At 39.7% G+C, this 26,499-nt stretch overlaps 1 protein-coding gene and 1 pseudogene across 15 annotated transcripts in view; one reads left to right on the plus strand and one right to left on the minus strand.

Annotated features, from left to right (window-relative positions):
- The window catches only part of LOC132593495 (UDP-N-acetylglucosamine--peptide N-acetylglucosaminyltransferase 110 kDa subunit-like), a 42,068-nt pseudogene extending 27,115 nt beyond the window's left edge, over nucleotides 1-14,953 (plus strand).
- LOC115850451 (metabotropic glutamate receptor 7-like) overlaps nucleotides 1-26,499 on the minus strand; it is a 151,950-nt gene that overhangs the window by 9,480 nt on the left and 115,971 nt on the right. For 2 of the 15 annotated variants that reach the window (XM_070043463.1, XM_070043498.1), the window contains exons 5-9: nucleotides 6,898-7,262; nucleotides 4,691-4,888; nucleotides 4,123-4,255; nucleotides 1,904-2,119; nucleotides 75-743 (exon numbers count right to left, since the gene is read on the minus strand). In XM_070043463.1, the coding sequence (XP_069899564.1) occupies nucleotides 7,133-7,262 (130 nt within the window). In that variant the 3' untranslated portion in view covers nucleotides 75-743; nucleotides 1,904-2,119; nucleotides 4,123-4,255; nucleotides 4,691-4,888; nucleotides 6,898-7,132. Of the gene's footprint in view, nucleotides 1-74; nucleotides 744-1,903; nucleotides 2,120-3,159; nucleotides 4,256-4,690; nucleotides 4,889-6,558; nucleotides 7,263-18,601; nucleotides 18,616-26,499 lie in introns of those variants that run through there. The other 13 variants (XM_070043466.1, XM_070043474.1, XM_070043467.1 and 10 more) reach the window with 13 other exon arrangements.

Here is a 26,499-nt window from a genome sequence, read left to right on the forward strand (position 1 = left end):
ATTTCAGTACTGCTATAGGTTTGTGCATTACAGGAATTCTGATAAAATACTCATTCACACCATTCCATTACACACATTGTTGATGGAGTATATTCTTTTATTTATTTATTTATTTATTTATTTATTTATTTATTTATGGCTGTGTTGGGTCTTCGTTGCTGTGCGCAGGCTTTCTCTACTTGCAGGGAGTGGGGGCTACTCTTCGTTGCGGTGCACAGGCTTCTCATTGCGGTGGCTTCTCTTGTTGCAGAGCACGGGTGCTAGGCACGCAGGCTTCAGTAGTTGTGGCTCGCAGGCTCAGTAGTCGTGGCTCACGGGCTCTAGAGCACAGGTTCCGTAGTTGTGGCACACCGGCTTAGTTGCTCCGTGGCATGTGGGATCTTCCTGGACCAGGGCTCAAACCCTTGTCCCCTGCATTGGCAGGTGGCTTCTTAACCACTGCGCCATCAGGGAAGCCCCTGGAGTATATTCTTGACAGAAGAAAATTTCCGTTTTGACTAAGCATTGATGAGAACTGAATCTTTGACTTATCTTTCACATGCCTGATGATTGAAATAATTTTCCACAGAATAGCTTCTGGTTTTGTACTTTTCAGTTCTTTTTATCTTCTTCAAACGCACATGCTTTGAGAGCTGTGAAGTGCAAGACATGGCAATATTGTAAGGTGGTTTTTGTCCTTATGCTTCTGTGTCTTGTGCTAGTTAAGTCAGTAGAGTAGTCAGTAAGAGTACTGGAAGTTATTCCTGTAATGGGATAGTATATAGTCAATTACATATGGCGGTATCTGAAAATCATATAATAGCCTCACTTAAAACATCTCCTTAGGGCTTCCCTAGTGACACAGTGGTTGAGAGTCCACCTGCCAACGCAGGGGACACAGGTTCGTGTCCCGGTCCGGGAAGATCCCACATGCCGCGGAGCGGCTAGCCCCGTGAGCCACGGCCACTGAGCCTGTGCATCCAGAGCCTGTGCTCCACAACGGGAGAGGCCACAACAGTGAGAGGCCCGCGTACCACAGAAAAAATAAAATCTCCTTAGCCAGATTTCAAAAAAGCCTGTGGCCATTCCAGAATGGTCCAACATAGCAGAATATGATAGAAGGAAAATTGGCAAAGAAAGAGATGCTGGTCTTACCTGATGGAAGTTAAAATAGCTCACTTTTGACAATTTTGCAAAAACCTATAATTCCATGAACTAATTTCTAGGGTTCTTCATAGGACCTAAAAAGGAACCCATAGAGTTGTAGAACAACAATAGAAGCTGCTGTGATGAGAAGCCCGGGCACCGCAACAGAGTAGCCCCTGCTCGCCGCAACTAGAGAAAGTCTGCACGCAGCATTGAAGACCCAACGCAGCCAAAATAAAAATAAATAAATAAAGATAAATAAATTTATTTTAAAAAAAGTAATACTCAGGTTTGAGGCATGAGAAATATGATGAGGAGAAATTAGCTAATCCTTTCAGAACTTTTAAAATATCAAACTCAGTCTCTAAGATTTTAGCATTATATACAACATCGGTTACTTATTAGTGGTTTGGGAAGGCCAATTTAAAATTTTCTGATCTTACTGTATTGAAATTCACAGCCCTAATGTTTTCCACATTGACTAAATGAATGATGAAGTAAAGTCAATCATGTATTTCCTTTCCAACTGGACAGAAAACAAAATTTTAAAAAATGTTTGGACTACTGACTTTTGATTTCTTCTAAGGCAAGTGCATAGGTAATTTTTATTCCCTGATTAGGAGAAAAATGGTGGAAGAGGGCAGGGTTAAGAATTAAGATTTCAAGAGCGTGAGAGGTAGATGGCCAACCAGAGTTCCTAAGTTTCGGTGCCTGTAACTGTTGCCGCTGCTTAAGCCTGCCAAAGCAGTGGTACGTCTGCTGCCCTCGTATTTCCTACCTCTAGAAACATTCTTGCCAGTAGTGGCGGCAGCGGGACTCAATTACCCCCTTTTCTCACTCTCTCCAGAAGCTCCAGATGGCGTCTTCTGTGGGCAACGTGGCCGACAGCACAGAACCAATGAAACGTATGCTTTCCTTCCAAGGGTTAGCTGAGTTGGCACATCAAGAATATCAGGCAGGAGATTTTGAGGCAGCTGAGAGACACTGCATGCAGCTGTGGAGACAAGAGCCAGACAATACTGGAGTACTTTTATTACTTTCATCTCTACACTTCCAGTGTCGAAGGCTGGACAGATCTGCCCACTTTAGTACTCTGGCAATTAAACAGAACCCTCTTCTGGCAGAAGCCTATTCGAATTTGGGGAATGTGTACAAGGAAAGAGGGCAGTTGCAGGAAGCAGTTGAGCATTACCGGCATGCATTGCGTCTCAAACCAGATTTCATCGATGGTTATATTAACCTGGCAGCTGCTTTGGTAGCAGCAGGCGACATGGAAGGGGCAGTACAAGCTTACGTCTCTGCTCTTCAGTGCAATCCTGATTTGTACTGTGTTCGCAGTGACCTGGGGAACCTGCTCAAAGCCCTGGGTCGCTTGGAAGGAGCCAAGGCATGTTATTTGAAAGCAATGGAGATGCAACCGAACTTTGCAGTAGCTTGGAGTAATCTTGGCTGTGTTTTCAATGCACAAGGGGAGATTTGCCTTGCAATTCATCACTTTGAAAAGGCTGTCACCCTTGACCCCAATTTTCTGGATGCTTATATCAATTTAGGAAATGTCTTGAAAGAGGCACGGATTTTTCACAGAGCTGTGGCAGCTTACCTTTGTGCCCTAAGCTTGAGCCCAAATCATGCAGTGGTACATGCCAACCTGGCTTGTGTATACTATGAGCAAGGCCTGATAGATCTGGCAATAGACACCTACAGGCGAGCTATTAAATTGCAACCACAATTCCCTGTTGCTTACTGCAACCTAGCCAACGCTCTGGAAGAGAAGGGCAGTGTTGCCGAAGCAGAAGATTGTTATAATACAGCTCTGCGGCTGTGTCCCACCCATGCAGACTCTCTGAATAACCTAGCCAATATCAAAGGAGACCAGGGGAACATTGAAGAGGCAGTTCGCTTGTATTGTAAAGCATTAGAAGTCTTCCCAGAGTTTGCTGCTGCCCATTCAAATTTAGTAAGTGTATTGCAGAAGCAGGGAAAACTGCAGGAAGCTCTGATGCATTATAAGGAGGCTGTTCGAATCAGTCCTACCTTTGCGGATGCCTACTGTAACGTGGGAAACACTCTAAAGGAGATGCAAGATGTTCAGGGAGCCTTGCAGTGTTATACTCGTGCCATTCAGATTAACCCTGCATTTGCGGATGCCCACAGCAATCTGGCTTCCATTCACAAGGATTCAGGGAATATTCCAGAAGCAATTGCTTCTTATCACACTGCTCTGAAGCTTGAACCTGATTTTCCTGACGCTTATTGTGATTTGGCTCATTGCCTGCAGATTGTCTGTGATTGGACAGACTATGATGAGCGAATGAAGAAGTTGGTCAGCATTGTGGCTGACCAGCTGGAGAAGAATAGTTGCCTTCTGTGCAGCCTCATCATAGTATGCTCTATCCTCTTTCTCATGGCTTCAGGAAGGCTATTGCTGAGCGGCATGGGAACCTCTGCTTGGATGAGATCAATGTCCTTCATAAAGCACCGTATGAACATCCAAAAGACTTGAAGCTCAGTGATGGTCGACTGCGTGTAGGATACGTGAGTTCTGACTTTGGGAATCATCCTACTTCTCATCTTATGCAGTCTATTCCAGGCATGCACAATCCTGATAAATTTGAGGTATTCTGTTATGCCCTGAGCCCAGATGATGGCACAAACTTCCGAGCGAAGGTGATGGCAGAAGCCCATCATTTCATTGATCTTTCTCAGATTCCATGCAATGGGAAAGCAGCTGATCGCATCCATCAAGATGGTATACACATCCTTGTAAATATGAATGGTTATACCAGGGGTGCTCGAAATGAACTCTTTGCTCTCAGGCCAGCTCCTATTCAGGCAATGTGGCTGGGCTACCCTGGGACCAGTGGCGTGCTTTTCATGGATTATATCATCACTGATCAGGAAACTTCACCTGCTGAAGTTGCTGAGCAGTGTTCTGAGAAACTGGCTTATATGCCCCATACTTTCTTTATTGGTGATCATGCTAATATGTTCCCTCACCTGAAGAAGAAAGCAGTCATCGATTTTAAGTCCAATGGGCACATTTATGACAATCGGATTGTGCTGAATGGCATCGACCTCAAAGCATTTCTTGATAGTCTCCCAGATGTGCAAATTGTCAAGATGAAATGTCCTGATGGAGGAGACAACGCAGACAGCAGTAATACAGCTCTTAACATGCCTGTCATTCCTATGAATACTATTGCAGAGGCAGTTATTGAAATGATTAACAGAGGACAAATTCAGATAACAATTAATGGATTCAGTCTTAGCAATGGACTGGCAACTACCCAGATCAACATTAAGGCTGCCACTGGAGAGGAGGTTCCCTGTACCATTATTGTAACCACACGTCCTCAGTACGGGTTACCGGAAGATGCCATTGTGTACTGTAACTTCAATCAGTTATATAAAATTGACCCATCTACTTTGCAGATGTGGGCAAATATTCTGAAGCGTGTTCCCAATAGTGTACTGTGGCTGTTGCGTTTTCCAGCAGTAGGAGAACCTAATATTCAACAGTACGCACAAAATATGGGCCTTCCCCAGAACCGTATCATTTTTTCACCTGTTGCTCCTAAAGGGGAACATGTTCGGAGAGGCCAGCTGGCTGATGTCTGCTTGGACACTCCACTCTGTAATGGACACACCACAGGGATGGATGTCCTTTGGTCAGGGACACCCATGGTGACTATGCCAGGAGAGACTCTTGCTTCCCGAGTTGCAGCTTCCCAGCTCACTTGTTTAGGCTGTCTTGAGCTTATTGCTAAAAATAGACAAGAATATGAAGACATAGCTGTGAAACTGGGAACTGATCTAGAATACCTGAAGAAAATTCGTGGCAAAGTCTGGAAGCAGAGAACATCTAGCCCTCTGTTCAACACCAAACAATACACAATAGACCTAGAGCAGCTCTATCTACAGATGTGGGAGCATTATGCAGCTGGCAACAAACCTGATCACATGATTAAGCCTGTTGAAGTCACTGAGTCGGCCTAAATAATGACTGTGTGCACAGGAGAATTACCCCTGTACCTGAGCCTCAACCTTCTGGGGGAAGGGGAACTACTTTTTCCCTATCTGTACAATACCATGCTGCAGATGGGTGACAGACAATGATAAGAAATAGCACAGCCAGACTTGCTTCCTGCATGATCATGATAGGGAGAGACACAAGAGATGGGAAACTGCTGTTCCACAAGGAGTCTCCATAGAATTTTGCAGCAGCCAGGTGTCTGGAAGGTCTGGAAGGTAAGTCTGGAAGGTCTGATCTCCCTTGGTCTTCCATGGGATGGATGGTTAGTGTGGAAGGGAGATAGAGATTGCCCAGCCGTTCTGTGATGGATTGATTGAGTCTTCTGAATTAATATTTTTCTTTATATTTTGGGTATTGGAGCTTTTTAAAACGTTTGGTTTCAGGTATTTTTATTCATGTCAAGTGTATATGATTCTCTTGAGATAAGGTTTTAAGCTAAAATATTCCCTGTTTTAGTTTCTGAACTCTACAGATAAATGGGGACTTTGCTGGTGTAGTCTTTTTATAGGTTTTATAAACCACTTGAGGCTATATCAGTCATTTTAGTGTCTGACATAATGTTTGGAACTATTAGTGCTTTGTTGGTTTATAGATGATGGCTTAAATTCTTTTCCTGGTCCATTTCCTTCTTCCCTTCCCCCCACTTTAAAAATTCTCCTGTAACTTGGCTAACAAAAAACCAAGTCTGATTCAAAACCTCCCAGACTGTTTCTCTTAAACACATCATCTGGTGCCAAATGAAGATTCTTAGGAGTGATTATTAATTACGAAGGGCACAGTTGTGGTACTGTCACTGATGATAATAATAATGGATTTTTGGCCTAGAGTTTTGACCTATTTCACCAGTGTTTTACCGTTGACTGCCCCTCTATGCTGCTTCCAAAAGTGATAGTGTGGGGTAAGATTTTTACTTTCATTTCTAAAGTTTTTTTTTTAAGTGAGTCCTGTTCTTCCTTTTTCTTTCAGCAGAAATAAAATCCCAGGTAAGTATAAGTATTCAAATATTTGATCAGTAAGTCACAGTTATCTCCAGTACATTAAATAAAATTCATCAAAAAACATGCTATAGGTAAAAAGCTCTGAAGGACCAGCTATGTATATGATAATTATGTTTCAGACCTTCTAGGGTGTTATATATAATAACTTGTCTTCTGGACGTGGTCTTGAAGTCTTTATGGATTCAGCCTCAGTAGTAGCGAACTGCACTGCTACTTGGTTTGGAGTACAAATTAGACTTTAGCCCTCCTGGAAGTTGAGTTTCTGGTATTGAAAACCATAGGAATGAAATTATTGTATTTCAACAAAGGATCGAGGGCTTGAGGCTTAAACAAGGCAACATATGTGTGGGAAGCAGTCAGCCTTGAGAGCAGGCTACGGACATGCCAGGCATGCGGCCGCTGCTCGAAGGGACTGTCCCTACTTGTTCCCCTCCTTGTTCCATTCCATGGGAGATAAATCACCAGGGCCCAGAAATCAGAAAGAATGTAAAATGAGACAAGCAAAGCTGTCTCCCCCCTGCACATGCAGGTTATTTTTGATGATTCTGGGCTTATGGGTTTCCTCCCAAGGAAGTTAACCTTGAGCCGAGACAGTCTGTAGATAATGTAAACCACCATCTGGCAACCTTCCTTTTTCTAGTCTATATAATCTGCCACTGTAGCATAATAAAATTTGCCTTGCAACCATCAGTTGTCTTGGTCCTTCTGACCCCATTCATCGGTGCTACTTCAGTTCCTTACCCCTTCCCTTCTGACCCTGGGTGGTGAAATCCTCTTTCTCCGGCTGGTCCGCGGCAAGTGGCACTCGAACAGGAAGCGTGAAGGCAATTAAAAGAAAAAGAAAGTGCAGGTAAGAGAACCCTTATGCAAAATATGTGTGGCCACCAGTAAAAGTGAAACTAATAGAGGCATAAGGCAATAGTCAGAAGTAAAATAAGATGGGGCAAAAGGGCTCAAAGGAGTGTGAATTATTTGCTCAGGTTTTACTTTCCATGCTTAAAGCTCGGGGTAATAAAGTTTCTACCTTCACAGTTGACTGAATTTTTACAGCATATCCATGGTGTATCTCCCTGGTTTCCTGATGGCGGCTCTGTTGACATAGAAATCTGGCAGAAAGTTGGAGAAGATTTAAAAAATTATTATGAGGCTCGAGGGCCTACTCATACTCCTGTTGTTACATATAGTTTGTGGAATCTGATAAAAATATGTTTAGATTCTTCTCATGATAGTGTTGATTTGAATGGAAAGTCAGAAAAACATAAGCCTCTGGCAGAAGGAGAGACTGTAGTATCAGCTACTGTGTCGCCACTTCCTAAATTGAAAGAGCTAATTAATTTAAATATTTTAGATGAAGAGGAACATTTTGACTTAACAGATGAGGCTTTTAAACATAAAAGAGAGAAATATCCTGAGGATGATTTTCTAATGGCTATGATAGATAAATCAGTGAAAAAGCTGCAGGTTAATAAGGACTGTCTTCCTCAAAAATCTACATCTGTAAAAATGCTCAGTCCCTTGCAGCGCGCTGTACAAGGAGCAATAAAACGAGGAGAAGATCCTATTTTCTGTTGTCCCGTCATAGAAAGACCTGATCCTAATAATCCTCAACAAGCTACTAGGGAGCATCAGGCTCTCCCTTCTAAAGTTTTGAAAGATTGAAAATCTGCCTGTGCTCAATATGGGCCCACTGCTCCTTTTACTGCTGCTATGGTTGACAGGAGAAGCTCTTCCCCCTGCTGATTGGAAGTCTATTGCACGAGCTTGTTTAAATGGTGGAGATTATTTAATATGGAAGTTTGATTTTTATGAACGGGCTGCTGAACAAGCAGAAAAGAATGCTGCCCATAATATTGCAGTTGATTATCATATACTGATTGGGGAAGGACAATATATTTCTTTACAAGATCAATTAACTTATCCCTTTGTTGCTTATCCTCAAATAAATCATTTGGCATTACAAGCCTGGAGGAAATGACCTTCTACACACAAAACTGAGGATCTTTCAACAATTAGACAGGGACCTGATGAACCATATGCTGATCTTGTAGATAGGTTGTCACAGGCGGTGGGGAGACTCATTGTGGACGGACTCACTGGTACAATTGTAGTTAAGCAGCTTGCTTTTGAGAATGCTAATAATGCGTCTCAGGCTGCGATTCGACCTTGGAGAAAACAGGGAACATTGGAGGATTATATTCGCCTTTGTGCAGACATTGGGCCTGCTTATATACAGGGTGCTGCTATGGCTGCAGCATTAACTAAAGTGGGGTTTAAAAACAATCAAAAGAAAACAAAGACTTGTTTTAAATGCGGAAAGGCAGGTCATTTTGCTAGAGAATGTAGATCTTTTAATTCTAACCCTAGTCCTTCCTTCCCTACTCAAAAACCTCCAGATGGTCAGAAAATCCCTGGTTTATGCCCTAAATGCAATAGGGGAAAACACTGGGCACAAGATTGTTGCTCAGTGGCCCACAACGATGGGACACCACTGTCAGGAAACTCCTCCCGGGGCCTTCCCCGGCCCCAACAAATAATAAGGGCAGTGTCTGTGTATCCTCCTCAAATTATCAATCAGACGTTAACCAAAAACAAAAACATACAATATCCTTGCTCTCCAGAGCAACACCAGGAAGCGCAGGACTGGAGCTCAGTACCTCCGCCCGCTATGTATTAACTCCTGAAATGGGTCCTCAGGCCCTCTCTATGGGCATCTATGGACCTTTACCCAAGGGTTTGATGGGACTATTATTGGGAAGAAGTAGTGTCACCATGAAAGGTTTAACTATTATACCAGGAGTCATAGATTCTGACTATGAAGGAGAAATAAAAGTCATGGCACAAACTATTAAAAACATAATAACTATTTCTTCTGGTGATAAAATTGCACAATTGCTACTTTTGCCCTTTGTACCTCATGGACAAATTTTACAACATCAAAAGAGAGAAACAAAGGCTTTGGATCATCTAATGCTGCCTACTGGATTCAGAAGATAGGGAAAGAACGTCCAGAAATGAAATGAACCATTAATGGAAAGGTTTTTTCAGGTTTGTTAGACACTGGAGCTGATGTCTCTGTTATGACGCAGGTACACTGGCCTAAACATTGGCCCATTAGTCCTACTATTACAGAACTTCAAGGAATAGGACAAAGTTCTTCTCCTATGCAAAGCAGTCAGTTATTATTATGGCAAGATAGTGAGGGCCATTCAGGATACTTCCAGCCTTATGTTTTGCCTGGGCTGCCTTTAAACCTCTGGGGCCGAGATATATTAAAAGAAATGGGAGTATTACTTTATAGTCCAAATTCCCAAGTCTCTAATATGTTGTTGGATCAAGGATTTCTTCCCACAAAAGGGCTGGGAACAAATCAACAAGGAACTGTCTATCCTATTGATGTGAAAATAAAAAATGATAGACAAGGTTTGGGTTTTTCTTAGGGGCCTTGAATTCTCCTCCACTCACTGCTGATCCAATTACTTGGCTGACTGATGACCCTGTATGGGTGGACCAATGGCCCCTCACAAAGGAGAAATTAGAAGCTGCAGAACAATTAGTACTGGAACAATTAGGGCATTTAGAAATTTCCTGTAGTCCTTGGAATACTCCTATTTTTATTATCAAGAAAAAATCTGGAAAGTATAGGTTATTACAGGATCTAAGAGCTGTTAATAAAACTATGCTAACAATGGGAGCTCTTCAACCAGGCCTACCCTCTCCAACAGCCATACCACACAATTATCACCTTTTAGTTATAGATTTAAAAGATTGAGGTTATGGGGAGGGGGAAGGGTGAGCTGTGACAGGGCGAGAGAGAGTCATGGGCATATACACACTAACAAACGCAGTAAGGTAGATAGCTAGTGGGAAGCAGCCGCATGGCACAGGGATATTGGCTCGGTGCTTTGTGACAGCCTGGAGGGGTGGGATGGGGAGGGTGGGAGGGAGGGAGACGCAACAGGGAAGACATATGGGAACATAGGTTTATGTATGACTGATTCACTTTGTTATAAAGCAGAAACTAACACACCATTGTAAAGCAATTATACCCCAATAAAGATGTTAAAAAAAAACAAAAAAACAAAAAAAAAAAAACAAAAACAAAAAAAAAAAGATTGTTTTTTCACTATTCCTTTGTTTCCTGAAGATAGAAAACATTTTGCTTTTAGCTTGCCTTCCTTAAATTTTAAGGAACCCATGAGGAGATTTCAATGGAAAGTATTGCCTCAGGGCATGGCAAATAGTCCTACATTATGCCAAAAATATGTGGCTCAGGCCTTGACTCCTGTGAGAAAAAGGTTTCCATCGTTATATCTCATACATTATATGGATGATATACTTTTAGCCACTGATAATATTTCTTTATTAGAGACTGCTTTTCAATTCTTACAACAGTCCTTACAATCATTTGGCTTGGTCATTGCCTCAAAAAAAATTCAAAGACAATCTCCACTTTTATATTTGGGGAAATATATTGATAACACTACTATTAGGCCTCAAAACCTGCAAATTCGAGTTGATAATTTAAAAACATTAAATGATTTTCAAAAATTACTTGGAGATATTAATTGGCTAAGGCCTTCCTTAAAACTTACTACTGCTCAATTACAGCCTTTGTTTGATATTCTTAAAGGTGACTCAGATCCTTCTTCTTCACGCTCTATGACTCCAGAAGGGTTTCAAGCTTTACAAATAGTCAATAGATCTATCAGTTCTACACAATTAACTAGAATTCATACTCACCTTCCAATTTTCTTAATAATTTGTCCAACTCCTCATGTGCCTACTGCCGTCTTATGGCAAACTGTTGGAATTATTGAATAGATTCATATGAAAACTACACCCTCTAAAGTTATTAATCCGTATTATGAACTTATTAGTAATTTAATAATGCAAGGTAGAACTAGATGCTTACAACCTATAAGTATAGAACCTTCTCAAATTATTATCCCTTATTCAGTTAGTCAATAAAATTGGCTTTTTCAACATAGTAATGAATGGGGTCTTGCTCTTGCAGGATTTTCAGGTACCTTGGAATGCCATTACCCTGCTGATAAATTGATCCAATTCAGCAAACTTAACTTCATATCTTTCCTTCTATAATTAGGCAACAGCCTGTTCCTCATGTACCTTTGGTTTTTACAGACGGTTCTTCTTCAAGAGTGGCTACTGTAATCTTTGATGACGGAACAAAACTCATTAAAGAAACTTCCTTGACTTCAGCTTAACGTGTTGAACTGTTTGCTGTCATTATGGCTTTTAAACATTTGCCTTCTATATCTTTTAATTTGTTTTCTGATAGTAAATATCTTATTAGCTTATTATTTCTTCTGGAGACTGCGACCATAGGACATACTAATGACCCTGAATTATCATCCTATTTTCGTTTTCTTCAACAGCTTATTCGTTCCCACGATGGTTCTGTTGCAGGTCTGTATATCCATGCTCATTCTAACTTGCCTGGTCCATTGGCTAAACTTAATGCGACTGCAGATGTTTTAACTCGATCTAAATGTGATCTTTATCCTGTACATTTTCCTCCCAAGAATAGAGTTGAAGTTACTCCTCCTTCTCAATCTCTTTTCCCTAAAGCAGGACATGTCCCAATTTACCGTACTCCTCCTTTCCGTTTGTCATGCTGTCAAGAATGGCTAATGTACTGCATTCATTATCTTCATACTGTTGATACTCATGGTCCATGTCCTGGACACCCTCATATTATGGTAAGTTATGATCAAACTGCTTCACAAGCAGCACAGCAATTGCACGCTTTACACCATCAGTCGGCGGCTACATTACACACACAATTTTCCCTTACTCGTGAAGCCGCCTGACAAATTGTTAAGCAATGCCCACAATGCTTACCTCACCTTCCTGTTCCACATTATGTTGTTAATCCTCGTGGATTATTACCTAGACATTTATGGCAAATGGATGTTACTCATATCCCGTCTTTTGGGAAATTACAGTTTGTTCATGTCACTATCGATACTTATTCTGGTTTCCTCTGTGCTACAGCACAGACCGGAGAAGCTACTAAACATGTTATCACTCATTTATTACACTGTTTTGCTTTCATGAACCTTCACAAAATTATTAAAACAGATAATGGGCCCGCTTACTCTAGTGCTGCTTTTGCAACATTTTGTAATTCATTACAAATTACCCATATTACAGGCATTCCATATAACCCTCAAGGACAAGGTATTATAGAACATGCAAATAGATCTTTAAAGCTAACTATTGAAAAAATAAAAAGGGGGGAATTGTATAGAACAACACCACATAACCTTATAAATCATGTTCTGTTTATTTTAAATTTTCTCACTGTTGACAAATTTGGCTGCTCTGCAGGGGAAAGGTTGGTGGCTGAGCCAAGATTGGCTTCTCAATCTCCGGAGATCCTCTGGAAAGATCCGTTAACCAGCACTTGGCGTGGTCCTGATCCTGTGTTGATTTGGGGACGTGGTCACGTGTGTATCTTTCCCAGATCAGCGCCTGGACCTCGCTGGCTTCCTGAGCACTTAGTCAAGCAAATAGATGACTCACCACAGCTCACAACTAGTTCAGAAGATGAAGAAGCTCTGCATCTCTCCCGAAAATTTGACAGTGTTGATTCAGAAAGAGAAGAAGAGGAGACCACTTGCCAGGACGACTCAAAGGAGTGATGTTCCAACTTGGGGACAAATTAAACAATTGGTTTCACTAGCTCAAGAGTTAGTGAAACAACAGAATAATCCTGTTACACCTGTAACTTTATTTTTGGCTATGTTGGCAACCATTTCATGTGTTCCCTCTGTTAATGCAGCAACTTACTGGACCTATGTACCTGATCCTCCACCATTACAACCCATATCTTGGTCTGAAGCAGAGTTTCCTGTATTTTACAATGATAACTGTTTATGGGCCTCTTATTGGGAATATAAAACAAATCAATATGTCTGTAAATTATACTAACTGGTTTAGTACCCAACCTGTCTGTCTTAGCCCATTGAATCTGGAAACTGGATGTGTAAAGGCTATTAGTTATGAGCATACAGATGTTTATGAGGGAACGGATCAATCAATTAGTTTGTCAGGCTCTCCAGGCATCCTTTGTTTTACAGGAACCAATATTACTCTTATATGCCCGGCTACCAGCTGACGAGAGGATCTTAAGGATACCGTCATTTGGTATAAAATGGGCAACCTATTAATATTAGAGGTCAAATCTCATACGCCTCACCACTTAGGGATTCCGCTATTACTATAGCCAAGGTTACTATTCTTAACAGAAAATCAAAAAATCAATTTCCTCCTTTTATGACCGTTAACTTTCCTGGATCCACTTTTTTTTTTTTTTCCTGGATCCACTTTTGAATGTTGCAATGCATCTTGGAATAATAACCAAATATGGTGTACTATAGATTATACCAAGAGGTCAATTCTTTTTTTTTTTTTTTTAAGAGGTCAATTCTTATCTCTTCTATTCCCATCATAGATAGGTTTATCACATTTCAAAAGAACTGGGATATATGGAAACTAGCTCTAACTTATTCCAATACACCTGTTATAACTTGTGCTGTTTGGTTCTATTAACATTGGTAATTCTTCCAAAGGAGGATATAATATTAGCTGTGTTAATTGTATTTTTAGCAGTTGTATGTTCCCTTCTGCAGGAACGCAATCTGTGCTTATACTAAAGCAACCCATATATGTTATGGTGCCTGTACATCTGAGAGAACCTTGGTATGAAGATACTGGAGTACAGGCATGGGTGGAACTCTCTAAAGCCTTGCAGAGAAGGAGACGCTTTCTTGGGTGGCTAATAGTAAGTTTACTTGCCTCGGCTGCTCTGTCTGCTACCGCGGCTACTGCCGGTCTTGCTCTTTCACAGAGTATTAATCATGCTCACTTTGCTAATCAGTTATCTCAAAATACCAGTCTTGCTTTATCTTTACAAAGTCACATAGATTTACAGATTAGTAACAAGTTAGATGAACTTAAAAACGCAATTTTGGGGATTGGAGATGAGATGGCAGCATTAAAATTGAGGATGCGTTTAGCTTGTCATGCAAAGTATACATGGATGTGTGTTACTCCTTAAAAGTACAATGACTGTATTTGGGAATGGGAAAAAGTAAAAATGCATCTGCTGAGTGTTTGGTCAGATAATAATTTTAGCCTTGATCTTAAGAAATTAAATGCTGAAATTCAGGATATACAAAATGCACATCTTGATTTTATTTCACCAGAAGATGTAATTCAAACTTTACTGGATCATTTAAAGTGGTTAAACCCTCAGTCTTGGATTACTGGAAGGTTGTCAGGATTTATTACCCTGGCCATAATTTGCCTATTGTTGATAATAATCTTCTCATGTCTGTTTCATATCCTCATGCAACAGTATACTACTCTAGGCACTAAACTACATGGAATTATTTTGCAGCAAAAGTTAAAAAATAAAAAAGGGGGACCTGTGGGAAGCAGTCAGCCTTGAGAGCAGGCTACAGACATGCCAGGCATGCGGCCGCTGCTCGAAGAGACTGTCCCTACTTGTTCCCCTCCTTGTTCCATTCCATGGGAGATAAATCACCAGGGCCCAGAAATCAGAAAGAATGTAAAATGAGACAAGCAAAGCTGTCTCCCCCCTGCACATGCAGGTTATTTTTGATGATTCTGGGCTTATGGGTTTCCTCCCAGGGAGGTTAACCTTGAGCCGAGACAGTCTGTAGATAATGTAAACCACCATCTGGCAACCTTCCTTTTTCTAGTCTATATAATCTGCCACTGTAGCATAATAAAATTTGCCTTGCAACCATCAGTTGTCTTGGTCCTTCTGACCCCATTCATCGGTGCTACTTCAGTTCCTTACCCCTTCCCTTCTGACCCTGGGCGGTGAAATCCTGTTTCTCCGGCTGGTCTGCGGCACACATGAATATATGTTTTTGTCTTGCTGTACTGCACATATGCTGTCTAGTAACATATATTGTCTGCTAGTAGTGTTCTAGATTATGTCTTTCCAAAGCGCTGAGGCAGTGCACCTATTCTGTAGTTGCAGCTGATGGCTGAATGTATCCTAGCTGACAAATTATTGATTAATAAGAACTTGAATTTCTGAAAGATTTGTACTGTTAACCAAAATCTGAGCAAGGAGTCTCAAATGTAATTCTTAGCCAGAATTACATGTTAATGAACCATTTAACAGTGTAAATCAAGGAACATCAGTGTAAGGATTTCTTTTAATTTATTTTTTACCTGCTTGAAATATCAGTTAAAGTTTGCCAGTTTGGTTGCAGATGAACGGACGTTTGAAGTTCACCAAACTACTTAATGTGGAATAGGATAATAGACTTCCAGCGCCCTCAAGGCTGTGACCTTGCAGCCATTTTACATAGCACATCCTCCTCCTATAGGGATGAACCTTTCCCTGGCCCAAAAAGTAGCAGCTCTGTTGAAGCTTTGCTTATTGTAACAGGCTTTTGTTTCCAGGTTACATGTCTGTGGAAGACTTAATTCTGAATAGAGATATAGATATTACTGGAAACTAATTGTTTTTTCTATTATACTCTGCTTTATCAAAGAAATAAAACATTTAAATTGTGCTACAGAAATTAAAATGTTGTCTTGCAATCTTTAAACAATAAATGAATGAATTGCCCTTAAAACAAAAAGAATTAAGCAGTTAAGCTGTTGGTCCCACATCAGACAAATTATCCTTATACCTCCTGTCAATATTGTTAAGAGAGACTGTTATTTTATTAATCCTTATGATCCCGTGATTCTTTCTTTCATGTTTCAGGGCACAGCAGGTGAGAGTGGATTTGTTAAGCTGGGTGGGTTTATCCTTCTTTTATGCGTTCATTCAATTTTATGTACACTTACTTATTGTACACACAGGGCAATAGAAGCTGCTAAAGCAATCATTGCTATTCTGCAAAACAACAAGGCACAGAAGCAGATGTCTTACTTCTGAGATTTCTCCCCCCAGGATTATTATGATTAAAGATCCTTTCCCCCCACTCCCTGGAGAGGACAAGGGGCTGCTCGGTGGAGGTTTTTTAATGACTTGGGGAAAGGCTCAAATATCCCCCCATTATGGTAATCCACCCCAGGGACAGACCACACAAGAATATTATGTATTTTATTTTTCTATCCTTGCAAAGGTAATACTCAGCTCATTAGAATATGAAAACTATACTGTCAAATTTCAGAATTACATGGATGAAGAAAATCACCAAAGTGGCATCATATCATGTGTGTTATAGTTGTATTTACTATATTGACTATATTAACTATGTTGTGTTAACAATATATTGTATAACTATATATTGAAAAGGCAAAATGCTGTAACTTATTTCAGAGAAAATAATTATGTTGGCAAACCCCAAATTGTACATTGTAGATGGGTCCTAGGAAAAGAAGATTTAATTCATAGTGGACAAGAGGTTAGCTTCTGTTTTCAGCCATGTGCTATTTCAAGAATTAAACGTCATGAATAATACAGGATATAAGAGCAATAGTCTAAAGACGGAAAAGCACATTTTGATTAGGAAAGAGAATTTAAGGCTTAAGTCATTTTTTTTTAAGAAAACTGCCTTATTACTATGAGATAAGAAAATTGTTTCCTTCTTTTCTTCCTTGCTTTCTTCTTCTTTTTTTTAACCTTTTTAATTTTGGATATTTGACCTCTAAGCTGAGATGACTGAAAATGCCTCCTCTGGGCGTCAACCTTTTTGAAAGACTTTTTCCCCCTCCCTAAGGGCTGTTTGTCTCTTGGAGGCATTGTCTACATTACTCACCAAGAGGCAAGCATTGGTCCTTGCGCTAAATGCTGACATCTCCTGATAAGAGGGAAGCTGCAAAGTAGAAGAAGGTCAATATGTTGATATTGGTCTCAAGCACATTGATGTACATTTGTGTATTGGGGAAGGGGAGTGAAGCTTGACAGTGGGCCAGTGGGGAGGGGTAAATATTTTGTGATGCTGTCTACCTATGGGCTTATAAAGTTTACAGCTGCATTAGGAGGACAAGCATTACCATTAGCATGAAAAGTAGGGCAGACCTCAGTTGCAAAAACCTTTTACACATAGGGCAATACGTAAATGATACACCTTATTGCATTCACCCACTCACCCTCCCCTGTTCACGCTAATTGGAAATTTCAATCCATTTCAGAGAAGTAACACAACTATCAGTCATTTTCCCTGGCACGAATCTTCCAGGAGGAAGAAAATGGAATACACCTAGCAACAGAGCTCACGCACTAGTCCATGTGTCTTAGATTTAATATCTCATCACTAGCTGGATTGAAGCCAAGAGGTGGTTCACAAAGTTGCTGCACATTAGAATCACCTGGGGAACTCTGAGACCTCCCCGTGCCCAGGCTCCTCCCTAGACCTACTGAATCAAAATCTCTGGGGCTGGGACCCAGACAACAATGTTTCTCTTAAAAGCTCTTTAGGTAATTCAAACGAGCAGCAAAGCTTGAGAACCAACCCAATAACGGGAACAAACTTATTTCACACAGATAAAGTGGGGCAATTCATATGTTAAAAGAACATGAATATATATATGTATATATATATATATACATATATATATTTCTCTTTATTCTGTTTGTGTTTCAAATAGGCTTTTTGTTTTTCTTCTGCAAAAAGCGTTATTGTTTCCATTTGGTCCAAGGCTTGGGAGAGGGTTCCAGGGCAGTTACAAAGCTGCCTAGTGGCTGCAGAGCGGGGCATCAGGCAGAAGCTCTGACGCCAGAGGGGCTCCTCAGAGGCCGCTGCACTTCAGAGACTCCTGTTTGTGCTCGAGGGTGAGCCTTTCAAAGAGATACTCGCCCAGCACAGCCTGCGGACCAGCCAGCCTGCAGAGGTTGGTCAGGTGGTCACCCATCTTCTTGATGAGGTTCACCTGCTCCTCCAGGAAGCGGCTCTCCAGGAAGTCACAGAGGTGGGAGTCTGCGTGGGCGGAACGCAGGGCGCGCAGATCCGATAGTGCCTGGTTCAGGTTCTTCTCCCTAAGAATGGCGGCTTCCACAGAGTCCTGGGTTTTACCCCACTCATCTTGAGAAGGCTTCCGCGCATCCTGGAAGAGGGCGCGGCCACAGCACTGGTTTTGCATTTTCAAGAGACGCTGGGCGCCCTCACACTTCTCAGCCAGTTGGCGAAAAATGTGGCCCACACTGTCCAGAGTCCCATTGTTGCTGTCGAAATAGAAGCTCAGAGAGAGGTGAGTGTCCCCAGATGCATGTTAAACAGGCGGTGGACGGCGGCCTCCACCTCGATGGAATACTTCTGAAGAACCTGGGAACTCGTGGTTGATCAGTGATAAGGAACTAAGCTCAAAAACCGGTGTTGGCCTGTCCTGGAGGCTGAGGATAGCTGAGTGGCTGATTCCAAAGGTTGCGACAGGAAGAAAGGTTGGAGGGTGGTCGGGGGCTGGAGCAAGGAGTGTCCCTGGGTCTGTTCATTCCAAACACTGTTGAAGCAAAAGACAGAACTGCAGGACTGCTGAGCGCACTGCCTCAAATAGGCTTTGATATAAATGAACAAGAAGTCCAAGCAAGGACAAAACTTACCCTTCCCCCCACCAAAATAGCTGGCGATACTAGAATCTAGACCTGGGAAGGGATTCTTCCATTACTTTCTTAACATTCCAAGCCACTAGAGCAGTGGTTCTCAAAGTATGGTCACCTTGTAACCAAGCAGAACCCTATGGGGCCTTCCTAGGACAGACCCATCGCCCATATCCTCTGCTGTAGTTCCTCTCTGAAGTACTCAGATAATAGTATCTCAGGCATGTTTCTTGAGTTTTAAGATGCTAAAAACCACCACCCAATGGAAGAAATTAACTCCTTGATGATCGTGAGCACATAGCGCCCAGACCTTCTGGCACCTAAGGATGGATAATGTTACCTGCTCTGTGGCCTCAACATCAACCAATCAGAGGATTGTGCATGAGCTGATCACATTCCCTGGGACGTCCCTCCCTCACCTGGCCTTTAAAAATGCTTTGCTGAAATCCTTTGGAGATTTCAGGGTGTTTTGGAACATGGGCCACCCCTCTCCTTGCTCGATCCTGCAATAAATCTTTCTCTGCTCCAGACTCCAACCTTTAGGTTTGTTTGGCCTCACTGTGCTTCAGACACATGAACCTGCATTCGGTAACAACCTGACCAGCTTTACCAGCATCCCCTGATAATGTGTCAGATATTCAAGTTTTAGGGCCCTGTCCCAGCCCTATGGAATCAGCAACTCTGGTGGGGCTCAGTGATCTCTGTTATAACAGGCCCTCCAGATGATTTTTATTCACCTTAAAGTTTGAAAATATCTGCATTGTCAGCTGGCCAAAGCATCCACCAGCAGGTGAAGGAGAGTGGCGCCTGGAAAAGATAGGGACCAGCCAAGGCAAGTACAGCAGCATTTGCCGTGGTAGTAATGGAGAATGCCTTTTCTCCACTGGTTGGCACAGACTAGGATCTGGGAGCAGTGGCAGGGTTATTTAGGATGCTTTACATTTCAATGTAGAGTGACCGCTGTCCTGGTTTGCCAGGGACTTCCCCTGTGTGAGCACTTAAAATCTCATCCTGGCAAACCCCTTAGCCCTGGGTTTGAAAAACTTAGGGAATAACATGAAATGTAGGGGAAACATGATCTAGGTTTTGGGCAAGTCACAAGTGCTAATTAAAGCTAAGCAAGTATGGACAACATCTAGCGTTCTTTAGCCCTTTGCGGGGAGGTAAATCTGATTGGGTGAAAGGACTTATTGTTAAGAGATCTTTGTAGAAACATCCCCTTCTGCTTAGTCCGCTGGTTCTCAGTTCTGGCTAGACATTGGCATCGTCTGAGGAGATATAAAATGATTTTATTGGTCTAGGATGACCAACCGTCAGTGTGAGGGTTTTTTTAAAGTGCTTCAGATGATTCTAATGCGCAACCAAATTTAGGTGCCACTGCTTAAGCTTTTGAACCGCTGCTACATATTTTCACCTCATCTTCCTATGAGAATATCCAACTGTAGCTGAGGTTTGTTTTTTTTTCTTTTTCTTTTTTTAACTGTCTTATTATAAGATTAACTGTCTTAAATAAGGTTGAAGGTACAGAAAATCTTGCTAGTCCATCTGATATAGCTGGATACTTAGAATAATATCGTTAAGATATATACCATTTAAATATTGTGACTGGCCTTTTTTTTTTTGAAATTAACATATGCATTGAATTAGTATGATCTCTTTTGAGGTCGTCATGTTGGGGAGCTATACCTCTAATCTGCTGCCATTGCTAAATATCTGGACACCTCTTATTAGGAATTGCTTTTTAAAATCTTTAGGGATTAAAACCAAGATTGCTGTATTATTTTTACTGGGACCACAAAAACCTCACAGAGTTCCCCCGCTGTACCTTCTACCCCCACTCTAACCCTTGGCAACTTCTAATCTGTTCTCCATCTCCACAGTTTTGTTATTTTAAGAATAATATGTAAACATAATCATGAATTACTTAATCTTCGGAGATTGGCTTTTCAAAATTTTTCCCTCAGCATCATTCCCCTGAAGTTCATTTCAATTTTTGCATATATTAATAATTTGTTCCTTTTTGTTGCTCGGTAGTATTCTATCATAAGATTTTATCACAATTTGTTTCAACATTCATCCACTGAAAGACATTTGGGTAGTTGCCAGTTTTTGGCTATTATAAATAAAACTGCTATGAACATTTATGTGTAAGTTTCTGTGGGAACTTAATTAAGTTTTTGTTTCTTTTGGATAAATGCTCAAGAGTACAATTACTGCATTGTAGGGTGAATCTACTTTTAGGATTAAAAGAGACTGTCAAGCTGTTTCTCAGAGTGGCTAAACCATTTTATTTTCCCACCAGTGATGTGATATAATTTTTCTACGTACTCACCAGCATTTGATGTTGTCACTATACTTTAATTTTAGTTGTTCTCTGACATCTCATTATGGTCTTAATTTGCATTTCCCTAATGGCTAATGATGTTGAGCATCTTTTCATGTGCTTCTTTGCCATGTGTATATTCTCTTCCATGAAATGTCTGTTCCTGTCTTCTGCCTATTTTCTAGTTGGATTTTTTTAAGTTGTTTGGAGAGTTCTTTGTATATTATAGATACAAGTCATTTGTCTCATATGGGATTTTCAAATATGTTTTCTCACTGTGTAATTTGAGTTTTCATCCACTTAAAAGGATCTTCTATGAAGCATTTTTAACTCATTTTGATGAGATCCAATTTATCAGTTTTTGCTTTTATTGATCATACTTTTGGTGTCAAGTCTAAGAATTATTCCCCTAGTTCTAGATGCCAAACATTTTCTCCTATTTGTTTTTCTAAAAATGTCCTGCTTTTATATTTAAGATTATGATCCACTTTGATTTAATTTTTGTGTAAGGTGTGGAGGTTAAGGTTCATTTTTTGTTTGTTTTTGTCGAGGGATGTCCAACTGTTTCAGTACCATTTTTTGAAAAGTCTATTCTTCCTTGATAGCTTTTGCACTGCTGTCAAAAACAAGTTAAATGTATTTATGTCAGTCTATTTCTGGGTTCTCTATTCCATTCCATTGATCTATGTATCTACCCTCTATCATTACTGCAAAATATTGAAATTGGGTAGATTAATTCCTCCCATTTTAATCTTCCTTTACAAATTGTTTTAGCTATTCTTCAGCCTCTTCTTACCACATAAATCTTAGAAGAAGCTTGTCTATATCCACAAAAACCTTGAGGGCATTTTAAGAGTAATTGTGTTAAGCTTCTTGTCTTGGGGAGAATTGACATCTTTATTATGTTGTGTTTTCTAATCCATGAACAAGGTATGTCTCCCTATTTGTTTGGGACTTTTTAATTTTTCTTCATCAGCATTTTGTAATTTTCAGTATAGAGGTCCTATAAATGTCTTATTGGGCTTATATTTAAGTATTTACTTAGGTCAGTTGTAAATGACATCACATACTTTTATTTAAGCTTCTACACATTTGTTATTAATATATAATTTGATAAAATTGTGGTGATCTTGTACTCTAAATCATTTACAAACTAATATTATTTCTCAAGCTTTTCGTGAATTCCTTGGTATTTTCTCCATTTAGATTATCATCTCATCTTCAGATACAACTTTACTTCTCCTTATGCAATATAATAGGATATATTACTATTCAACATTCAGTAGGATATGTTCCTTCCTATTCAACATAGTAGGAATAGTCCTTTTATCTTTTAAATAAACTTTTTAAAAATTTAACTTTTAAATTTATGTATTTATTTATTTTTGCTTTATTTTCTTACTAGAACCTCCAGTAATATATTTAATAAAAGTGGTGAGAGCAGATATCGGTGCCTTGTTTCTGATCTTACAGAGAAAGCATCCAGTCTTTCACAGTTAAATATAATGTCGGTATAGGTTGTTTGTAGATCATCTTTATGAGTTTCAGTATGTTCCTTTTCTATTCCTAGTTTGCTTGAAGTTTTTTTTCTTCTTTTTTTAAAATCATGAATGGGATTGGATTTGGTCAAATGCTTTCTCTGCATTAATGGATAGGATCACATGACTTTTCCCCCTTAATCTATTAGATATGGTGGATTACATTGTTTAATTTTCAAATATTTAACCAACTTTGCATAACTGGAATAAATACCACTTGGTCATGGTATACTATTCTTTTTATATATTTCTGGATTTAATTTGCTAATATTTGGCTGAGGATTTTTACAGCCAATTTCATAAAAAATATTGGTCTGTAGTTTTCTTCTTTCTATACTATCCCTATCTGGTTTTGGTATCAAGGTAATACTGGCTTCATAAAATTAATTAGGAACTGTTCCCTCTACTTCTGTTTTTTATCAAATCATGTAAAGTTGGTGTTAATTCTTTAAGTCTTGGGTAAAAGTGAAACATCTAAGCCTGAATATTTCTTTTGGGAGTTTTTAAATGAAAAATCCGTGTTTCTAATGGTTACAGGAAAATTGAGATTATCTATTTCATCTTGGCTGAGTTTTGGTAGTTTTGGGTGTAGAAGCATTGGCCCATTTCATCTACATTTTTGAATTTGTAGTGTAGACTTGTTCATAATAACTTGTCCCTCATTAACCTGCAGGATATGTCATGGTATCCCTGGTTGCATTTCTGATATCTGTGATTTGTACCATCTCTCTTTTTATCTTTATCAGTCTTGCTAGATCTTTATTGATTAGATTGTTTATTTCAAAGAACCAGCCTTTTGTTTCATTGATTCCCCCCCATTTTCCTGTTTTCAGTTTCATGGATTTCTGTTTCACCTTTATTATTTCCTTCTTTCTGCTTGTTTAGTGTTTTTCCCTCTTCCTTTTTTACTATTTTAATATAGAAAATTAGATTATTGCTTTGAATTATTTTCTTTCCCAATTTAGTGCTATAAACTTCCCTTTCAGCATTGCTTTCACTTCATTCCGCAAACTTTGATCTGTTATATCTCCATTTTCTTTTATTATATGCATTTAAAAATTTTTCCTTGATGCTGTCTTTTTTACCCATGAGTTATTTGGAATTGTGATGTTTAGTTTTCATGTGATTGAAGATTTTCCTGTTGTCTTTCTCTTATTGATTTCTAGTCTGATTCCATTATGGCTACAGAACATACTCTCTATGATTTTAATTCTTTTAAATCTGCTAATGTTTTTTTATCGCCCAGTATATGGTATATGAGTGAATGTTCCATGGACACTTGAATATGTATTCTGTTCTTATTGAGGGTGTTCTTTAAATGTCAGTTATATCCTGCTGATTGATGCTGTTTTCAGTTCTTCCATATCCTTGCTGATTTTTCTCTCTGGTAGTTCTATAAATTGCTGTGTTGAAGTCTCAAATAATAATTGTGGATTTAAAACTTTCTCCTTTAACCTTTTTCAGTGTTTGCTTCATGTATTTTGAAGTTCTGTTGTTTGGTGCACACACATTTACTATCACTAGGTCATCTAGGTGGATTATTCCTGTTATCTTTATGTAATGACCCTTTTTGCCCCTAATTATTTCCTTTGCTCTGAATTCTACTTTATCTGATGTTAATATAGCCATTCCTGCTTTTTCTGATTAATGTTCACATGATATATCATTTTCATCCTTTTACGTTGAACTACCTATATCATGATGTTTAAAGTAAGCTTCTTATAGACAGTATATAGGTGGACCATGCTTGCGATTTTTTAATCTACTCTTCCAATCTCTGTCTTTGACTTGGTTATTTAGATCATTTACAGTTAATGTAATTATTGCCATGTCAAAGATTTGGTCTACCATGTTATTTTTTGTTTTGTCTTTTACCTTAGTTTCTCAATCCTGTGTTTCTCTTATTTTGCCTTCTTGTGGGTTTTACTTAAACATATTTTAATTTAATTTATTTAGAATCATTTGTGTATACTGTTTGTATAGTTTTCTTAGTGGTTGCTTTTGGCATTACACTATACGTATGTAACTTATCATAGCCTACTGGAATCAGTGTTTTATTACTTCAAGTGAAGTTTCAAAATTTTACTTCCATTTAGGTCTCTTAATATTTCCCAGTTTTAAAGTATGATTTTTTTGTAGTATTTCCTTTCTCTACATTGAGAACCACATCAGGTGGTGTCATCATTTTTGCTTTGACAATCATATAGAATTTAAGAAACTCATGAGGCTAATGATAGTCTCTCATATTTACCCTATTTGTTTTCACCCATCCCATTGTTCCCCTTTTCTTTCTGAAGTTCCCAGTCTTCTGTTATTGTTTATGTTTTCATAACAGTAGGTGATACCTTGGATTTCCAGTGCCATTGGATATGAGTTTCAGGAAACACTGAGCCTGGCTCACTTAATGCTACTGAGTTGGAGGGTTTGTATATGTTGGGCCTGTTGGCACAGCAGATGCTAGCAGATTAGACTAATGTTGATGGGACTAGTGCCACAGGAGGATGGGTTCCCATTCAGGCTATGCTGCTGCTATAGTAGATCAAGTCCCCCTCTACCCCAAGTGTGGAGCAGTGACCTGCTGCTGTCACTGCTTTGTATTAGGCTGCTTTTGCCTCCGGTGTGTGGTGGGATCCCTTGGAAGCTACTGCTGCTGCTGTCAATCACAAGGTTAAATTCATTTCAGAAATACTTAAGTATAAATATATAGCCTGGCTCTTGTAGGACCTCTGTATTTTTTTTATGGCTTTCATACAAATTACCCCAAATTTAGTGACTCAAAACAATGTAAATTTATTACCTTACAAGTCTGACATTGACATTTACTCAAGTCAATTGAGTAAAGTAAAAGTGTTGGCAGAATCGACAGATGAATGGATAAAGATGTGGCACATATATACAAAGGAATATTACTCAGCCATAAAAAGAAATGAAATTGAGTTATTTGTAGTGAGGTGGATTGACCTAGAGACTGTCATACAGAGTGAAGTAAGTCAGAAAAAGAAAAACAAATACCGTATGCTAACACATATATATGGAATCTAAAAAGAAAAGAAAAAATGGTTATGAAGAACCTAGGGGCAAGGCAGGAATAAAGACACAGCCATAGAGAGTGGACTTGAGGACACAGGGAGGGGGAAGGGTAATCTGGGATGAAGTGAGAGAGTGGCATGGACATATATACACTACCAAATGTAAAATAGATAGCTAGTGAGAAGCAGCCACAAAGCACAGGGAGATCAGCTCTGTGCTTTGTGTCCACCTAGAGGGGTGGGATAGGGAAGGGAGGGTGGTAGGGAGATGCAAGAGGGAGGAGATATGGGGATATATGTATATGTATAGCTGATTCACTTTGTTATGAAGCAGAAACTAACACACCATTGTAAGGCAATTATACTCCAATAAAGATGGTTAAAAAAGAAAAAAGAAGTGTTGGCAGAGCTACATTCTTTTCTGGAGGCTCTTATGGGTGTTTCTGTTCCCTGGACTTTATCTGCTTCCAGCGGCCACTTGTAGTCCTTGACTCAGAGTCCCCTTTCTCCACCTACAAAACCCAAAATGCTGCATCTCTCTGATTCTGCTTCTATTAGGACATCTCTCTCTTTCTCTTTCTACAGTTGGGAATGGTTTTCTGCTTTTAAGGACTCATGCAATTAGATTTGTTCCATGAGGTAATCCAGGATAATCTTTCTATCTCAAGGTCTATAACTTCAGTCATATCTGCAAAGTCCTCTTTACCATGTAAGGTAAGATATTAATAGGTTCTAGGGATTAGGGTGAAGGCATTTTTAGGAGCCATTATGCTGCCTCCCACACCCTTAACAAGTGACCTTGAGAAAATTACTGAGATTTTTAAAGCCTTACTTTCCTCAAACATAAAATGAAAAGAAAGATAACTAGTTAATACCATGAAAGTGAAATAGTATATA

The sequence above is a fragment of the Globicephala melas genome, chromosome 1 (genome assembly GCF_963455315.2).
Source record: "Globicephala melas chromosome 1, mGloMel1.2, whole genome shotgun sequence".
Classification (NCBI taxonomy): domain Eukaryota; kingdom Metazoa; phylum Chordata; class Mammalia; order Artiodactyla; family Delphinidae; genus Globicephala; species Globicephala melas.